The following is a 20310-nucleotide window of genomic DNA, read 5'->3' on the forward strand; positions in this document are numbered from 1 at the left end:
TGTTTTTATTTATTCTTTGTTTTTGTTTTATTAACTTCAGTATGGATTTTACTATCCGCCTGTGGGCCTGGATTAACATAACAGAACTAAAAAGTTATTTTTGATCATAAGATTATTGCATCTCAATTTCATAAGTACATGAAGGTAAGTACATTAAAATGAGGCACTTTGGGAGCCTCGAGGACAATTAGCAGTTCATCTACATGCCAGCTTTACTCGAAGGTAATTTGATAGATATCTGTCTCTTTTTATTGTGGGTTCTGTGGGTCTTCAATCGCTCTGTATGCTTTTGGGTCCCTTGAAAATTTGCTGCAGTTACAACATCTTTAGCCCAGTGACAATGTCCGATGACAGAAAAAGTAAAAGCAAATGAGAAAACAAAAAACAGCGCTCATCAATTAACAGAAGATACAACCTGCCGAGACAAGGCCCTCTCTGGCAGTACTAAGCTTCATCACATTCTACCTCTAATCTGTTGCCTTAGGCCTTTCCGCGAGCAGCATCCCCTCAACACAAACAGGGTTTCTGTTGCAGGCACCTTTCCAAGGCAATCTACACAGGCAGTTTCATTTTAAGATATTGAGCAAGTGTTAAATGGCCCAGGGCACCAAGTAGAGTGTTCCCTGCATACATATGCCAAATGGAACAGATGTCTAAATCAACCCTGACCTGGCAGAGAGGTGGAAATTTCTGGATGTTATGGACTAAGCATCATTGAAGAAAAGTCAGTCATTAAGATGCAGCAATCCTAAATGTCATTTTATTCTGTAGAGGGGATATTTCTGCGTAGAACGCTGGCATGAAATACTTCTTCTGGCCATTGAGTCACTTCCATTCATTTCACTTCAAATGACAGGCTTTACTGTGTTGTACACTGAAGTCTGCTCAATGGTTATATTTCATGGACTCTGTTGGGAGCTCTAAAGAAGACTCAGTAACTTTTCTACGACCTTCCTGACTTCCAACTAGTAGAAACTTTAACAACATTGGCAGATTTTATGTCCTCAGAAAGTGGCCTCTGACATATCCCGAGGCAGTAAGTAATCACCGAGTCGGTAATGTTACAGAGAACTTCGGTATTTTTCAACCTGGACCCTATTTTTTACTATGTTTTTGTGTCAAAATGACTAATGGAGCCAACATTTTTTGAAGTTGGTCAGGTATTGAGAGAGTAATCGTGTTTGTGTGCAACGGCACTAAAAGTGATTGTTTTGGCCATTGACAGACTCATTGTTACTATTTAAGTATAAGTATATATAAGTGTCTGATATTATCAAAAGGTCCCCACAAAGACAGACCTTTTTATTCAAGAGTAAGTTCCCTTTTCTTTTATCAGATACAGCCCTGAAATCATCCTAACCAAAGCCAACAGGCTTTATTTTAGGGTGTGTAAAGCTAACATATTTTCACATCTAGCTGGGTGAATTATGGGTATATTTCAAACAAGCCAGAGCTGGTGATTGTTGAAACAGTGACAAAACAAACCAAGATGTTTTTTTGTGAGTTTGAATGAAGTGTGTTTTACAATGATACAATTCATGTTTATTGAAATAGAGTCTGATGGCTCTGGCAATAACAAGTTCTGCACTGTTTCTGGTTAAACAAAAAGGATCTTACTCCAACAAAGTCAGTCTGTATCTGTAGGGATCCTTTCTACAATGTGGTCAGACACTTAGAATAATAATTTGAGCCTGTCAGTGGCAAAACAAGCACTTTTAGTGAACATAAACTGATGATGGTCAATTGTTCATTGACGTAAAATTGTAGTCTGCTGCAGTGGTCTCGCTCAATACTGGACCAATTTTAAAAAATTGCTGTCTTCTTTAGTCACTTACAGACAAAAAATGTGGGAAAATATGGTCCAGGTTGAAAAATAGAGGTTACCCTTCAATAAAACCCATCATTGACAACCGGCGGAGTAAAAATCATCCCTCTGAGGTGAAGAAATCAATTACACATACGCAAACCTTCATATTTCCAACCTTAAATTTAGTGCAGTGAGTCTATATCCTTTTTGAAATGGATCCAAACCTGCCCCCTGTAATCAGACCAAAAAACTGTGCAACATCAAGGACAAGTTTACACTGAGGAATCAAAGCCCTCCGGTATGATGCTGATGGAACTAAACAAAGGCTACAATCTCACCACGACCACTCTGTCTGTGGGACAGAGGCTTTGATGTCAAAGCCGCTCTGCATGCTTTGTCGATAACAATGTTTACTTCATACACTAGTAGAGGTAGTTATGCAAGAAGCCTCAAAGGTGAGAAAAGCCAGCATGTGATGCTTTTGTGATTCATGAGTAAGATACAAAGAAAAGATAATGCCCAATGTGAATGTCAGACTTTTGTATATTTCAAGGAAGTTACCACACAAAGTGCAGATAAAAGTAAAAGTAGCAGAAAGGATCATTCCCAGTGGTTTCAATCTCTCGACTTTCTGTCCTGAAATTTGAGTGTGTAGCAGTATAAAACGTTTTATGAAGTCACACAACCAGCCAGCAAAGTAAAGAATCTGTGAGCAATGCTGAAATGTAGCAAGTGTCCTATTGTGAGTGTGTGGTGGTAGTTCAGTCACAGTGACCAGTTCAGAGTTAGGGATCGTAGTCTGATCATTTATTTTTAGCCATGCTAGCAGCATGGTTCTAGGGATGGCAGAGTTGATCAATCAGTTTGTCCACCACTTTGGTCCTAACTTAAATAACTCAACAGCCAGTAGACGTAGTGCGATTAAATTTTGTAGACATCACCCAGAGGATGAATGCTACTGGCTTTGGTTATCCCCTGACTTCAACTCTGATGCCACCATGGGGTTCACATTTGTGGTTTTGAGTCTAATGTCTCAGCAACAACTGGACAAATTGCCATGAAATCTAGTACAGACATCCATGCCTCCCTAAGGATGCTTTGTGATAACTTTGATGATCACCTGACGTTTCATCTAGCTCCACCATTGGGTCAGACTTCAGTATGTCCAATACTTTGGCTTACGTCTAAAATACCTGCTAAAACTAATGACATTCCCATCAGCATCAGTCATACTTTTAGCGTCAGTTAGCAAATGTTAGCACGCTAACACCCTAAACCAGTACCTGCTCAACAGCATGTTAGTATGTTGACTTTTAGTGCTGTTGCTTTGACGCTACCTGCAAGTTGCATTTTGTTTCTACTGTACAAGGAAGTCTACTACAAATGTTTAGTCAAAATAGTTAGTAAGGAAATAAAAATCGAATAACGTTCCCAACGGTGTTGTAGTTAAGACCATCTGAAGTGAGACCAAGTTATGACCAAGACCAGAATGTATTGAGACCAAGACAAGACCAAGACTTTGAGGAGTCGAGACCAAGTTAAGACCGAGACCAGATCAGGGCAGTTGCGCACTGCATGACACACTTGCAATCAAATGTGGAACATGCAAACCATAGGCACTCCTCAAATTGATTGGACAGATTCACATTCCCATCAAGCGACCCACAGAAAACAAATGAAGATTCCTCTTCATTCACCTCTTCATTGCCATACTGTATGTGTGGATGTTGAAGTGTAACATGAGATATGTCCTGATAAAATAATAACAAGGCATTGCACGGGGAATTTTATAAATGGGAATATTCCTTTGTTTTCTATGAGCAGGCAAACACCCCCTTTTTTACACAGACTTTTTTTGTAACTATCCCCGCAGTTGTTGTCTTGACCGGTCTTGAAATGAAATCCAGAGTCCTCTTTGAGACCAAGACAAGTAAAAATGCTGTCGAGTCCAAGAGAGACAAAGGCAGGGCGTAAAATTAACACCCGCCAAGCGCCAATGGTGGGTAAAAAATGAGTTTGGCATGTAAAACAAAAACACACACCCGCCAGTGGCTGATGAAAAATTTTGAATTGCATGTGGGTTTTTTATGTGCTTCGACCATTTCTGCCAGCTGTGTCCAGGGACAGTTTTTGGTATGGGCAGTGTGGGTGACCGCCCAGGGCGCAATCTATGTGAGGGCGCACAAGCGCCCTCCCAAAAAAAAAAAAAAAAACCTCGCCAGTTTTCTAGACTACCGCTCATTTCCACGTCAACCAGCAGCAGAAAGGAAAGGCGAATCCTGGCGGTTGTGGGTTGAATGGGGGTCACAGACAGGAACACGGCAGAGGCTCATAGTGCTCTGCGGCGCAAGATAACTGCTTACCAGCAACAGAGAAGTCCGATTCCAGGTCCAGTAATTTCCTCTTTCGTTGGTGTCATGACTGCCCAGTAGTACCTGGACAACCGAGCCGTGGCGGCACACAGGTATGTGGCATGTCAGAGGAGAAACGAGCCATTCACATTTCTCTCTTTGTGGCAGGTAACGGCCAACAAACCTCACCGCACTTTAGGGACTGTTCTTTACTTATGAAGGGACCGTTCTTTACTTGTCAGGGGAGGAGGGTGGCTGGTTGATTTTGATTTATTTATTTATTTATTTTTATTTTGATCCTCCTTATGTTAATCACTTATTGATGCTGTTTTTGAAGTATGAATAAGTCAATAAGTAATTTATTCCATTGAAATATCAGTGATGTATTATAGAAAAGTGATTTATCTTTTTATAAATAACAAAAGGCACATCTGCCTCATTTTTGCCGTGGTATCTTGATACTACTCAGAACTGTGATACTTTTACTGGCATCGTACCGTAGGGGGTGGGGAGTGGTGGGGAGTTGGGGGGGGGGGTTACCGAGGGATGGTTCGCCCAGGGCGTAAAACTAGCCAGGACCGCCTCTGGCTATGTCAGACTATTTTGACCCTCATGGCTTATTGTACATGTGCCGGGAACGCATGACATCAGCTACTGGAACTTGTTTCCCGCGCATTCTGTGGTAACTTCTGAGCAAGATGTGGCGACACATTTCTGCCGTGAAGCCACCACCAGAAAAGAGGAAAAACGAAGATGAACATATTGGACTTGGACAAGAAGAACAGACAGTTAAATGGAGTACAAATGTCGCATGGCATTTTATTGAAAAACGGAAACTAGACGAGGCAGGCCAGCCGCGGTCATAGCTGACCTACAACCCGCACACCAACACGATGAGCTGCAGCCTTTGCCGCAAGCACGCCAAAGAAACAGAGGACAGTTGGATTTTCCTAAAGTTGGATTTTCATACTAAAAACGTAAGGTAATTATTTTTCGTCAAATAAGGCACGATTTTTTTATTTGGCTAGTGAAAAATATGTTTGGCTGGTAAATTTTTGGAGGTCACTAGCCAATGGCAGATAAGGTAAAATGTTAATTTTACGTCCTGGATAAAGACCTTCAAAAAGTGGTCTTGAGACCAGTCTCAAGTACTACAGCACTGGCCCTTGAAACAGAAACAGCAATAAAATGTCTGCTGCACATGAACATTTTTAGCTTAATTAAAATATAACCTTTAATTAAACTCAGGGCACAAGCTCGCAATCAAACAGTAATTTTATTTTTCTTTTTTAATTTAAGGTCTACATACCTCATTGTGTGAAGTGCTTGGGGTCATTTTTTCTTTCTTTTTTTAGGCACATATTTTAATGAGAAGGTTTGTAAAACAGTGATGTTTGCATTTTGTAATGGGATGTTTAATGAGGTTAGTGCCAGAGCAGATACAGATGCAGTAAATTGGTTCTTCGCATCACTTTCACTACACTCACATGTTAAATGTGCAGTTATAAAACAGGCCAATGTTGAAAAATCGATTCCCTTATTGTGTGGGAGAAAAAGAAATATCAAGCTACGTGTTGATTGGTTACCTACTACCTATTCACTCATAAATGGAGATTCAGATCCTTTGTTGAGTTCCTACTGGAATAGGGCCCAAGGATATACATTTTGCTGCTCTTTTTGTTTCAACTTCGTAACAAGGCAACCACATGCACTCAAATCAATAACCTATGTTGCCATTTCTAAGTAGGCAATGTTTTCTACACAGCTCAATATAACCCATTTTCATTCATCCTTTCTTCTTGTTTTATGAACTTCAGTGTGGATAGACAAAATGGATCAGTTTCATCACAAAATGGGAAATTATGACCCCTGTTGAATTAAGTAGATTATGCCAGAATAAACTCTTTCCCTGTTGGTCTACAGGTTAATTGTCTAAATACATTGCAAAGAATACACAATGCATGCGTCGGGTTTAATTGCACGCATCAAAAGCTCACCTGCCAAGATGGCACTGTACTTTGGCGACTCCCTACATGCTTCTCTCCTCCATCGAAAAAACATTAACTCCAGCATCAAATCACAGACCACCCATCACAGTAATAGCCTCTTCCCTCAGGCAGTTTGGTTGCTGAGCAGTGGATGCATCCATATGCATATGTTGCTTGTCGATTGTATTTGTTGCTTGTAGATTGTATATACTGTATATTGTTTCTTGTCTGTGTTGTTGTTGTAGTCGAGGGATGTGTGTCCTTTGTGTAGGCAGAGAATGCCACAGAGCACAAGTTTTTCATCGTAATGTTTTTACATGACAATTAACTTGAACTTGATGTGAGTAAGCAAATTAGATTATTCAGATAAATATTAATGTATTTGTAATAAAGCAATGAGTCCATCACATGAACATCACAATATACCCATTCAGTTTGTTTAAAAAAAAGCACATCACATTCTAGAATATAGAATAGACATTAAAGGTATTATTTTCATTTTCTGTCTCTGCTAGTCTGCCCTTGTGTGGGCTGCTGTCTCTCCAGCAGGGAGCATGACAGATAGTGATAGTGATTGGGCAGAGCTCTGACCAATCGAGCATGGCTGTGTGCAGTTAATTGAATTCATGAGTGAATACTTCTTGTCCTGTCGAGTGTCCAGTGGGAAACTCAGCTGCATCCATCTTCAGCATCCCAGCCCCTGTAAATCTCCAGGAATATCTCCAGATTCTGCCGTCAGTGTGGTGGCAAGATAGTGGCGCCGCCCTTGATTGGGTCCCTTGAGTATTTCCTCCCCTGTGATAGAGAACAGTCCTCTATTTGGGCATGTGGGTTTAAAGAATACACAGTAATGAATGAGCTGAAAAGGTTATATGAGTTCTAACTGCTGCTGATTTGTATGCTAGACCCAATCAGGTCTGTGATGGTCTATTTTTTCCTTTACATTTTCCTTTTTCCGTGTAGTTTCCACTTATTTCCATTCTGCACACAAAAAGCACACAAGCAGATTTCAAGCCGGGCAATTCTTCAGACTCTTCAGTTTTTTTGTTGTTGTTTCAGAGCACACAGAGGGATTTCAAAATATGACTGACATGCTTGCTCATCTGTAGGAAAACAAAAGCCATATTAATTTCAGTACGAGTATACCCTCTCCACAAATCAAGGCTGCAGCTCCACTTCAACAAGGACACATCTGTCTGTATTCAAATCTACAAACAGTGTCCACCAAACCATAGCAAAAGTTTTATTCAAATGGCCAGACAAACTGCTTTGCATGATCTTGTGATATCCCGCCGAGTGAGACATCTCTATCAGTGGAATCTTAAAAGCACAGTATGCATGACGCTGTTATGCAAAAATTTTATGTGTTGAACTGATTTCAACTAGTGTGGAAAAGGGAACCACCTCCAAACCAGTGCACAACTTATTCGTTTCAATATTCTATACCTCTGACCGTTTGCACGACTGTAAAGAGCCACCATGTACCACCCTCCATATTGATTTTATTCATGACTTCATCTTTTATGAGAGTCATCATATCTTACATACAATCTTGACAGTACTTAAGACAGTTAGGATGAAACTTTGGGCATCTCGTCTACTTCCAGCCCGCATTTTACTTGTCATTTGATTCCTCTTTTGCTCAGTTTTGCTGTTGATCTGCTGTAAGTGAAGCGTTTCCTAATTTTCATCCTGTAAGCAGCAGATGGCATTAATGAAACTTGAAAAATTAGGGTGGCTTGGCTGGAAATCTGATGATGAGGATTTTCTGGAGAGGCAGATGGAAAACAAAACTTCCTTAAAACAGGCTCAGCTGACATTGGAAGACGTGAGAAGAAAGTATTAGACTTAAAATTGTCTCCTTAGTTGTCCATAATTGGGCCTGCATTAGGTACTTAAGTGAAAATTATTAAACTACTGCACATTTAATTAACATTTAACGCAAGTATATTTTAAGACAATTGGACCATAGCATTGAACTTGCTATATCTCTTAACGTAACTGCATTGTATGCAGACATATTAGGTCTTTTTCAACCTGGACCCATTTGCCCATGTTTTTGTGTCTAAAGCCCTATTCGGACGGGATTAGTTTAACATGGGGTAAAGTAATTATCACCATGGATTTCAGTCCTGTCCGAACGTGCCATGTCTGTAATCATTACGGATAATGTCAGTAAAAATTACAGCGACTTTTACCTTCTTTAAAACAGTCCGGAGAAAATACCTCGGATAATGTTAATCCCATGTGAACGTGATCCCCTGTAAAAATGTATGTAAATATTTTGTCACGTCCTGTTTACAACCATTTTTCTAGTTTTTTACTAGTTTTCCGCATTTTTTCCGATGATGGAGGCGCTTGAACAAGCAGTCGGTGTTGTCAGCAGTCGTGATAGTGGACATTCTTCTAATGATCGCATAGCCCTACGTGGGAGACCAAACAAAAAAGTCGAGAAGAAAGCACTTTTCAGAACCACGAGACTTCTGGTTGTGTTATGTAGGCCTAATATAAATCCATATTGCTAATCGCTGTGTACACACAATCCTGATCACGGACAATATTTCATATTGGGCTAATCATTAATTATTATTATCCTTCAGCTGATGCTTACAGGAAGCAACGTAGCATGCACATGCCGACAGGAAGGTGACACCAGGGAGAAAACCGAGTTACCACTCCTATCTGTGGTAGAATTACGGAGATTTCTTGTCCCATGCGAATCGGACATTTATATTACAGACGTCCTGTGGTAAACTGACATTAGTCCACATCCCCATGTAAAACTAATCCCGTCTGAATAGTACTTAAGTGACTAAAGGGAGGACTAAAGGTTTCTGAAATTGGCCCAGTATCGAATGGGCTGCAGTTGGTAACAGCAAAACAGGCTGCAGTGTAACTATTTGGGGCCTGTTTGCACCGTCAATTTACATCCACTAAAAGTGCCTGTTTTTGCCACTGACTGGCTCAGATAACTGTTTTAAGTGTCTGTATCCCTTCAGAAATAGACATAATTGTTAAAGAGTAAGAAGCTTTTTGTTACACCAGAAACAGCCCAAAACTTGTTATTGCCAAAGCCAGCAGACCCCATTTAAATAACCATTAATTTTGTCATTGTAAAACACCCCTCATTCAAAGTTAAAAGTAACAAAATAAAACTCACAAAAAACATTGTTGTTAGTCTTTCCACTCGTCCAGCAATTACTAACTTTGGTTTGTTTGAAAAACCCTTAATCCATCCACTTAGATGTGAAAATATGTTGGCTCTATTCACACTAAAACTACTGTTTATTTAAATGGAGTCTGGTGGGTTTGCTGTAGCCATTTTGGAGCTGTTAAACAAGTTAAACAAAAAGGGTCAAACTCTTTTTTTAAAAAGGACTATCTCTGTAGGGATCTTTTCCGTAATGTCATACACTTGGAATAACAGTCTGAGCCTGTCAGCGCCAAAAAACAAGCACTTTTAGTCAATATAATTGATGGTGCTAACATGCCCCAATGGTTACACTGTAGCCTGTTGCTAACTGCAGCCCTCTCACTCAATATTAGGCAAATTTCACAAATTGTTTTTCCCATTTGTCACACACATGGGACACAGAAACATGGGAGAACAGGGTCCAGGTTAAGAAATGCTTTAATGACTGTGGGAAGTTATGTAAATGTTACTAGATCCAAGTTATGTAAATTGCCAAAGCAAATTTACAGAACAAATAACTTTTTCAAACATGACTCCAGCATGTCATGTAGCAGAAATGTACACACTATAATAACTGCTGACCCTGTCACAGCGCATAAGACCATTACACAAAACATCCTCTAATGGGAGCAGCCATTACCAGTGATAGACAAGTGAAACTGCTGAAAGCACCAGCTTTTACAGCATACATTGATAGCATTTACATGCTTTAATTAACTCTTATCTGGTTACGTGTTAATTGTTGAACAATTACACACTGAAGAGTTGTCTACAATAAATCCTGGCAACCTAAACAGTGCGGATGGTGACTGATGGCTCTGGCTCTCTTCACTCCTTCCTGACATTTAGACAAAAGAAACATGGCTGGGATGTGCAGTAAACAGCAGGATGTCTGTCTCGTCGTCTCAACAGAAGATCAATGTCAGCACAGACCTGCAACTCTGACTCTAAAACCCAGCGGACCTTGAAGAAGAGAGCAATGCGGCTGACATTATTTTGGAATGCAACGTATTTTGTTATGAAACCTTTCAGAGCCGGAAGGTGGTAATGGGAATGAGATACGGTCGTTACTGTGAGCAGATTTTTATTAGAAATATAATGTGCGGTTACACAAAGCAAACACAGAGGTGTGTGAATTGGAACTGGAGTATGTCTTTGCTTAAGCGACTGTGTGTCAATTTATGAAAGCTCCTTGTCCTACAGCATTTATTTCCTTGTGACTGAAATACAGTGTCTCTGTTGATATCTGAATTGGTTTGCTTTGTTGCTGCATGAAAGGTTTCTGTCTTGTCTGCTGGCTTTGTTTTCTTTTCTTACACCTTTGAACATTTGTCATATACACTTGAAATAATATTTCCTTTTAAGTTGCCAGTAGCGTATCAGGTGCAATCACTTGATACTTGATCAAAAATGAGCTCAGTTTAAGTGAACTGTGCACCGTCTGCACAGCTATTTACATTATGTTCGTGTGTGTGTGTCTTATACCTGCTAGAAGAAGAAGAAGCAATTAACATGTTGAAGAAAAGTAACCCCAGCATTTCTTTGACAGTGTTTTTCTTTTTGTAACGTTAACAGCCATGCACAGAGACGCATAGCCATTTAGCTGCGTCCAACAAGTACCTAGATGCCGTGTTTGCCTATCTATTTTGTCATTTATCAGCGGTGGCTGTGCCCTCTCCAGTCACCTCTCCAGCTCCTCGCCACTCATACATCATTCCTCTCACAAAGCCAAACCAACCCCCTGAGCACACGGATAACAAAACTCACTTACTCCCACAGGCAATTCATCCCCCACTGACCCACTTGTTTACACAATCTGACAAGTGTGATTTAAGAACTGCGGTAGGCCAGGAGTGCAGCGGCCATGTCTGGCTGCACTTACCTGCTCCAGGAGCTTAAAGTTCATTGACATTGTGAATTTGATACTTTTTTTACTCCACTGTCATCAAACTAAGATAAATCGATGGATTTACATACCTTGCCCAAAGGTTTCAGCACGTTCTAGCTAACTTTTTTTTTTCTTTCTTGATAAATCGTTCTGCTCGCGGTGTCAACATTATACAGAGAGGAAGCCACTGAGCACAACGAATGCATAATGCATGTGCTGAGCATGACTCAGTGCGCATGGCAAGACCACGTCTATACCCACTCATAAACAAACAGGCCTCTGCCTCACCTCATTTGAATAAAAATGGCATATTTGCCTTCTTCTGTGCTCTTCTGTAAATGTCACATGTCTGTGAGGCCGTAATTTAGCACATGCAAGCATATGCACCGTTCACAGCCTTCAGTTTGTAAAAAGTCGATTCATAGTGTGCAGCACAGCACTGATGAAAAAGGGCATTCATTATCAAAGTCATTTACTCAAGCTAATATGTTTTCAAAGAACTTGAACTGGATTATTCACTGACATGTTAATGTGTCTCTCTGCAGCCATTAAGGCCCTGCCACAATAGTGGACTGTGGGAGGCCCCTGACTAATGTGTTTTTGTCCAATAAAAAATGCCACCCCCTCTTTCTAATCCATTGAGTTGACTGTGCCAGTTTCCCACTGGGCCTCAAGGTTTCTCAACCGCAGTGACAGAAAGGAGGGAAGTGTGCTGTGAATCAGGCATAGCTGTGAAATTTTTGCCCTCTACTGTATTATAACTAGACAGTAATTTCTGTGCAACTAGAGTGGCAGTAACTACTGTAGTCATTACTGAAACCATGTACTTTAAGTGTGTGCCCTAAACTTTTTATATTGCATCTTTGCCAAGCCGGTAATTAATTTGAATTTTGCCTTAGTTTGAGCTGACAAATATTACCTAACACATATTAAATTACGTCGAGTACACCCACACATTTGGCCCTGTGAAGGGGATGTTATACTTGCTAATCTTAATCAAACACTAAAACAGGTTTGCTTGCTGATTAACTTGGTGTGACATTTCGATTGTTTGTTGTTTTATTTTCTTGTGACAAATGATATCAGAATCATAAATACTTTATTGATCCCCGAGGAGAAATTATTTATGTTACAGGTGCTCCTTGCAAGAGAGGAAAGATATGTGAAAATATAAGAAATTTAAACAATAGTATTTACAAATATATAGTCAAATAAACAGGAATTATTAACAAACATAAACGTAAATATATACACATATATATATATATATATATATATATATATATATATATATTGTAAGATGAACAAGATTATTTACACAAACAGAATATATACAGTCAGGGTGAAATGGGGTTATTGCACAAGTTACATTAGATTATTGCAGTGTGTGTGAAAAAGTCTCAGGGCCACTCAGAGGGAGGAGTTGTATAGTTTGATGGCCACAGGCAGGAATGATTTCCTTTGGCACTCAGTGGTACATTTAGGTGGTATGAGTCTCCCACTGAAAGTACTCTTGTGCCTGACCAGCACATGTGGAGTGGGTGTGGGACATTGTCCAAGATAGTTCGTTGCCTAGACAGCATCCTCCTCTCTGACACCACCATCAGAGAGTCACACTCCGTTCCCACAACGTCACTGGCCTTGCAGATCAGTTTGTTGAGTCTGTTGGTGTCCGCCACCCTCAGTTTGCTGCCCCAGCACACACAGCATAGAGGATAGCACTGGCCACCACAGACTCATAGAAAAATCCTGAGCATAGTCCGGCAGATGTTGAAGGACCTCAGTCACCTCAGAAAATAGAGACGGCTCTGGCCCTTCCTGTAGAGGGCGTTAGTGTTCTTAGCCCAGTCCAGTCTATTGTCAATGTGTACCCCCAGGTACTTACAACTCTCTGTTATGTTTTATGTTTATGTTAAATGTTTTAATGTAGAGCGTGTCAGGCTAATGTGAGTCCGAGCTGTATATATATATACACACACACACATATATATATATATATATATATATATATATATATATATGTGTGTGTGTGTGTGTGTGTGTGTGTGTGTGTGTGTGTGTGTGTGTGTATATGTGTATACACTTAATTTCCTGCATTCTGGTGAATTTTTAGGCACTAGTTTCCAGAGGCGTGGACTCAAGACACATGATTTGGACTCCAGTCTCAAATTTAATGACTTAAATCTTGACTTAACAAAATCAAAAAATACTTGCAACTCAACTTGGACAAAGATTAAAAAGTATGTTGTTTAAAAACTGTGCCACAGATCAATTAATTTCCAGAATCAACTAACATTAACACTAGTCATTTCCAGCAAGTTGACACCTAATTCCCCAGAGTCACTTGGTTTGAACCAGCTTCTGATCAACGTTACGTTCCTGAGCACCAGTTAGAAAAAAATTATACTCAAGATTATTATGTTGGCATAAAAAAAATCCATGTGGTACTTAATAAGAAACTACTAATGAATGAATGATCATTTTTCTTTCCATTACATGGGCTATATCTAGAGAAACAAAGATTATTTCACAGAACTTTTCTCACAGTCAAAACCAAAAAAGGAATAGGCTGAAGCCCCAGGCTTAATTTTGCCATAGTTTGACTCCCAAAATTGAAACACATCTGTATTTTAAAGGAGCTATATGTAAGAAATCTAAAGCAAATAGTCATAAAATCATTCTAATATGTCACAGAGATAAAGGAATAATGTTCATATAACATACTGATCTCACTGACAACAATAGTACAGCCAGAATATTCGCATTTAAAAAACATTTTTACAGTCCGCAAATCATGTTTATGTTTTGAATTTGTGTTTTAGCCTGTTGCGCCACCCACCGCCGTCTACCAGTCACGCAGTCAGTAGAGTCTCAGTGTCAGTTACAGTTACGATTGAGCTACAGCAGCACGGCAAGCAGCATTAGCAGTGTCCCAGTACACAGCATTAGCAGTCTCCTCAGCTGTATCCCGGCAGCAGCGTTAGCAGCAGAGAAGCCGGACTTGCTCGAACGGTCCGCTGGAAAACCGAAGATCAAGGACGCAGCGACGCAGCCCTGCCACGGCAGCCGCCCGTGGGCAAACAAATCAGTCTCCAGCGTGCCGCTGTCCAGCAACCTCGAATCTGTAGGGGAGAGGGGGCGGACACGACTCGCGGTAGTACTTTGAATTTGAGTGCAGTAACCGTTTTGGCCACATTCTTACATACAGCACCTTTAACTTATTGCAGCATGCAAAGGGTGTGGATCATAAATCCTCATTCAACATTTGAAGTTGTACAAAGAACTTTAAAAAGAGGCTAATATTAGCATTGTGTGCTAATGCTTAACTAACGTTATTGTTCCATGGTTAAAATGGCATTACATTTAGTAAACAGACCATTATGACTTGTTTGGGACTCAAAACTCAAGGTTTAGGACTTGGGACTTGACTTGGGACTTGTCAGTCTTGATTTTGGACTTGGTTGCAAAGACTCAAGACTTTCTTGTGATTTGCAGAACAATGAGTTGGTCCTATCTCTGCCAATTTCTGCCTTTCTGCATCAGTTTATGGTGTAAATGTCTTAAATTTGGTCAAAATAAAAGTCCTCTTCATGTTTTATGTTCTAAATATTGAGGGGGACATGTCCACTGCATGCCCCCAAAAATCTACACCTCTGGTCCTGAATGTGTCTCATCATGTCAGACAGAAATTAATACAAACTGAGAAACAAAAAGAACATTCATTACAAACTTTGTGTTCAAATTAGTGGAGCATCACTGCCTATCTTGTCAGCTCAGCTAACAGCATTTGCTCTACAGTGCCTGTCCTGTCATGGTCTCCAACGTTATCACACTTCCGACTCCAAGTTCATCTGAATAGAGAACAGATCTACATAATACGGATCAAGGGCGAACTACAGTAAGCGGAGCCAGTCACTCATGATAAGAATCACTTCTCTTTTTTTTTTTTTTTTTTTTTCTTATGAGAGAGGGAGAGGACCTTGATCTCCATCAGCGGACAGCTTTTTTTTTTTTTTTTGTTCTCTTTACTGTGATCAGCTTCTGATGGAGGTGAGCAGTCAGTTTCCACAACCTGCAGATATCAACGCTCTGATTTGCATAGATATGCAAATGTCCCAGGTTACAGTTGAGTTGCTGAGACGGATGATATCAATCGGTGTCTGTGAATGTGTGTGTGTGTGCGCTCCCTCCCCTTGTGCTACCTGCTACAGTATCTAGGTCATTGTTTTTGCTGCTTGTGTTCCCCTGTCTGATGGATATGCACTGGATTCAAAGTCAGATGCGTATGCAGCCTGGGCCAAGTTATTTATGATGCTACAGGCAGTCTGCGGATGTCATACAGGGTTTACAGTCAGGGGTTATATTAGCCTGTGTCACTGACTGATGTACTTTTATGTAGCAACTGTATATTTCCTACTGTGTAAGTAATGTTTACCTCAAGCTACTGATTTGTGTTTTGTGTCTAACCTATAAATCTTGCAGGGATGCTCAATAAGTTAACTTGGGACATAATCTGGAGCTTTTTTTTTCTTCTTCTGTTGCTTCATTTCCCGACTAGCAAATATTCAGACTGCACTGTGGAAATATTTTAGTTTGGAAGATGTTCTATGACGTGTGAGGGGACATTTAATATGACAAGTTGTCTTTGTCTTTCTTCTCCTCCTCTTCCTTTCTGCAGCTTCCTCCCCCGGCCCTAACGTCACACTGGAGGGCCAGTACCACTGTCACCAGGGACCTGGGATCCCGCTGGACAAATTGTGCGACTTCAGTACAGACTGTCCGCTCGGCGATGACGAAAGCGACCTGTGTCGTGAGTACACCGTGCTACAGGAGCACAGCTGTTGATACAAATGAAAGCCCACGTGTCCACTGTCCTCCCCGCATTCGTTTCTGGATCAAAGCTGCATGTGGTTGGTCAGCCGTAGTGAGTCGTCTTTAATGAAGCCGTTGCATCCTGCCCAACAGAGCAACAACTGAGCGTCTGCACGAGCTTTGCCGACAGAGAGGCGAGGGGAAAGGCAGACGCTCAGTTGTTGCTCTGTTGGCAACAACAACTGAGCGTCTGCACGAGCTTTGCCGACAGAGAGGCGAGGGGAAAGGCAGGGAACAACAAAAAAAAAAAAGGCAGCGTAGCTATGCTTGGCTAGCATTTCTCACCCTTGACATATTCCATGGTTGTTATTTCTATCTCTTTGCACATTTGTTTTCTGCTTTTCTCGAGGCCTAGGAGGAACACTAGCCAAGTATGCTGACATCTTATTCACAAGTGAAGTCCCCTAGGCCCTGCTGTTTGTGTGTGTGTGTGTGTGTGTGTGTGTAGGTGTGCGTGTGTGTGGGGAGGATCTTTTCTTTTTTAGTCCAACCTGCTTGCATGCATTTTTACATTGTCTTCATGATAAATAGATACACAGTTCAAAACTCTTACCCCCTGCTGTTTTTTTTTAAATGTTGTAGTTTGATATCAGAGTTTTTCACCCATATTAAACCGACCAGAATTAATTTGCTCCTGCCCACAGTGCAGGTCAGCCTCCCTTGTGGTGCTTATTAAAATGATGGCTGCTCCCTTGTGCTTATAGGTTTGCTAACTATGGGAGCTGAGAGATAAGAGGGTAACAAGAGGGTGAAAATCCCAGCCAGGCGCAGTTTCTCCTCCTACTGAAGGAGGACTTATCAGTGCTAATTGGCCTGAGAGGCTAACCCAGGGGGATAATCTCCATTTGAATGTACTGTGTGTGTAACGTTTGATAGTAGAAGCCAGATTTGGACATTTGAGCATAAATAATAATCTGTAAAACACAAAGCCAGCTTGCCGTTAACTTCATCCTGCAACCATTTACAACAAAGGATTACGTTTTATGAACATAATCATATATCTCATTCTCCTACAATAAGACTGGTAATCATATATCTATATCAGTAACAAATAGAGAAGGGAAAGTCTAGTTGACACAGACTGATGGGACTTGTAGGGAAAGGCTTATTGCTCTGCGTCGGCTGGGAAATGTTTAAGATCTTTTCTCTGTATCTCTCGACACACCTTCTCCACTGAGTGCTGTCATCATGCTAAGAGTGCACAGATACATGAAGGCCAGCTGTCGATTGCTTTGAATCTCTCTCTCCGTCGCTCAGTCTGTTCTTAAATTAGAAATAACCTTTATCGTTTTTGATTAAGGACGAGGACCGACAATCCACACCAGTCCACCTTGATGCTTACATATGTCCCTTTCCTCTCACTGTCACCAGCCATCTACTGCTGTACCTTAGGCTCTGTATTAGTTCCATTAACATCTCCATCACTTGTCACAATTATCCCCTCCCCCACAAATCACAGTGTTCCCTCTCTGATACCCTATTCTCTATGATCTATCCACAAGTTATCTTCGTCTGATTTGATCTATTTAAATCCTTCATAAGATGTGCCACGACTCATTAACAGGAAAAAAAAGTAAAGAGACGCAGGAGGAACAAACTTTGCTTGTGTCAATCACAAAGATTCCTGACGTATAAGGAAAACAAGTCCCCGCGGAACTCCCTCGCCATCCTACCCCTGCGTCATTATGCACAAACACATCCTCTGCTCTTTGAGAGTCACAGCTTTCTCCAGTTGATCTTAGTCGGTCTCAATTCTGCAGACACCCCACTGCGTTCCAATGTTACAGTTTCCCTGCAACTACAGAGAAATGCTGCTTGCATCAAAGGTGGATGCACGCAGGAATCTCAAGCAGTCATGTGCAGGATTCTTTTGTTTTTCTTGGAGCGCCATCAGTGACAACAGATCATTACTTTCCCCAAAGATTGGGGACACAGTGAGACCAGTGGTGTGATGGCTTCCTTTGTCCATTTATCTATGGTAGCTGTTACTGCTCATGCTGACTACCCAGTTCTTCTTTGGCTGATGTGGAAGACATACACCACATGTGCGCCAGTGTATTTTTTCTAGGGATAGACCGATACGGATTTTTTAGGGCCGATACCGATTTTTTTCCATCACCCTTAGCCGATGACCGATTATGGACTGCCGATTTTCTTGAGCCGATATTTGGGGCCGATACTGCTTTTGCTCCCTCAATTTACATAAAAAAAATGACACAATGATAACAAATATTACAGGTCTCAAGTTTAAAATAAGAAACATTTATTGAAAAAATACTAAAACAAGATGGAAAGTTGAGGTAGAACAGGTAGAATATTATTATTATTATTATTATTATTATTGTACATTCAAATAAAAAAAAAGAGTTCAGTGCTCTTAAATCTTCCAGTAATGTCTTTATAAAATAAACAAATATTTAAGCTGAAGCATAAATAAAACAACAACTACTGTACACAGTAGGATTCGCTGCATGTGCGCTGCAGGGTCTTCCGGCAACACAGAGCTGCCCGTGGATGCCTGTCTGTAAATCATGCCAGGGAAAAATAAATCCGCGAACCCACGCGCGTATCGGCCAATGCCGATACAAGTAAAAAACTCACATATCAGCCCGATATATCGGCCGGCCGATGTATCCGTCTATCTTTAATTTTTTCAAGACAGGCCTGCAATGGAGGTTGTAATAATTCCAGTGTTAAAACACACTTTTGACAGTGTAATATGTTTTTATTAGATCTGTACAAACTCTAACACATTTCACCAGGTAAAGAAAATCGTTCATGACACACCGTAAGGGTGTAATCACACTTTATGATACAGTATGAAGCCTGGCATGACATGTTTTTATAGACTGTGTCCACTTGTCAAGTTGTCATGACAGACACAGGTAGAGCAATGTCGACAAAGTGCTGAAGTGACATAATTAACTGAATGACACTCTACTTGACATTCATAAAGACCAACTAATGCTCATGTCAGTTTTCATAAAAAAGTAATGACACTGTAATGTCGGCCTTATTCACACCTCATTAGATTAAAGTATTTCAGGTTGAATCCATTTGGAAAGTGGCAAAACTAGACGGATGGCACACAGTTATGAATGATAACACGGGTAGCAAAAGGCATTAGGTGATGCAACACATGCTGATGTGTCTGAAGTGACATCTTCACAGACTTCTTTATTCATGTCATGAGCAACTGTCATATGATGTGACTTTGGATCTCCGTGCTTTTCATGAGTAACATCAAAGTGGCACTAACTGGTTTATGTAACACGGAGAGTGACTCATAATATCACAGGACACAGAAAAACATGAAATTTACTTATTACCAAAAAAGTCCAGAGAAGCTTGTATTTCAGGCCTATTCAATTAGCAGCCCGCGGGCCAAATGCAGCCCAGAAGCAACCTCTGAGTGGCCCAGGCAAGGATTGGGACGGAGACCCCGTATCAAATTGCCCGAGGCAAATTTAATCAAGACCGCAGTAATAATAAGCTCCGCCGTAATCGGCTCTTATCGTTACTTTATAAAGTTTTGGTTTCATTTATCATCATGCTGTAGCCTCTCTCCTGCTCTCTGTCAGTTCTGACCTCCTCCTCACAGCACACACACATACACTCAGACACACACACATACACATGAACACAACAAAGTGAAGTCAGACAACAGCAGAGAGGCCGCAGTGCAGATGGAGGAAGCATACCTTCAAAATTACCATAGTTGGCGACAACTGCGCTTGTTACTGTGAGCAAGAGCAATAAAACCTTCACTAGTAAAAAGCCAATACTTTATCTATACATATGTTCAGCGGGTAGAAAGCCGTATTTCAGTCTGTTTTATTTGTTTTTGTGTATTTTGCATTGTTTCTGTTATTGTATTTTTTGTATTTTATCTTGTGAAGCACTTTGTGAGTCCTCTCTGTGAGAAGTGCTATATAAATAAAATTTACTTACTTACTTCTGAAAATGTGGCCCATTAACATTTTCTATTTTTTTTAAAGATATTTTTGTGGGCATTTTGCCTTTAATGCACAGGACAGGTAAGTGTGAAAGGGGGAGAGAGAGAAGGGGGATGACATGCAGCAAAGGGCCACAGGCTGGATTCGAACCCGGGCCACTGCGGCAGCAGCCTTGTACATGGGCTGCCTGCTCTACCCACTAAGCCACCGACACCCCAACATTTTCTAGTTTTAATATCCGGCCCATTTGAATTT

General features: G+C 40.7%; 1 protein-coding gene across 2 annotated transcripts in view; it reads left to right on the forward strand.

Annotated features, from left to right (window-relative positions):
- The window catches only part of alk (ALK receptor tyrosine kinase), a 477599-nt gene that overhangs the window by 386969 nt on the left and 70320 nt on the right, over nucleotides 1-20310 (forward strand). For both annotated transcript variants that reach the window (XM_033643119.2, XM_033643120.2), the window contains exon 6: nucleotides 15906-16037. In XM_033643119.2, the coding sequence (XP_033499010.2) occupies nucleotides 15906-16037 (132 nt within the window). The remainder of the gene's footprint in view (nucleotides 1-15905; nucleotides 16038-20310) is intronic.

Source organism: Epinephelus lanceolatus, chromosome 15 (genome assembly GCF_041903045.1).
Source record: "Epinephelus lanceolatus isolate andai-2023 chromosome 15, ASM4190304v1, whole genome shotgun sequence".
In the NCBI taxonomy this organism is placed as follows: Eukaryota; Metazoa; Chordata; class Actinopteri; order Perciformes; family Serranidae; genus Epinephelus; species Epinephelus lanceolatus.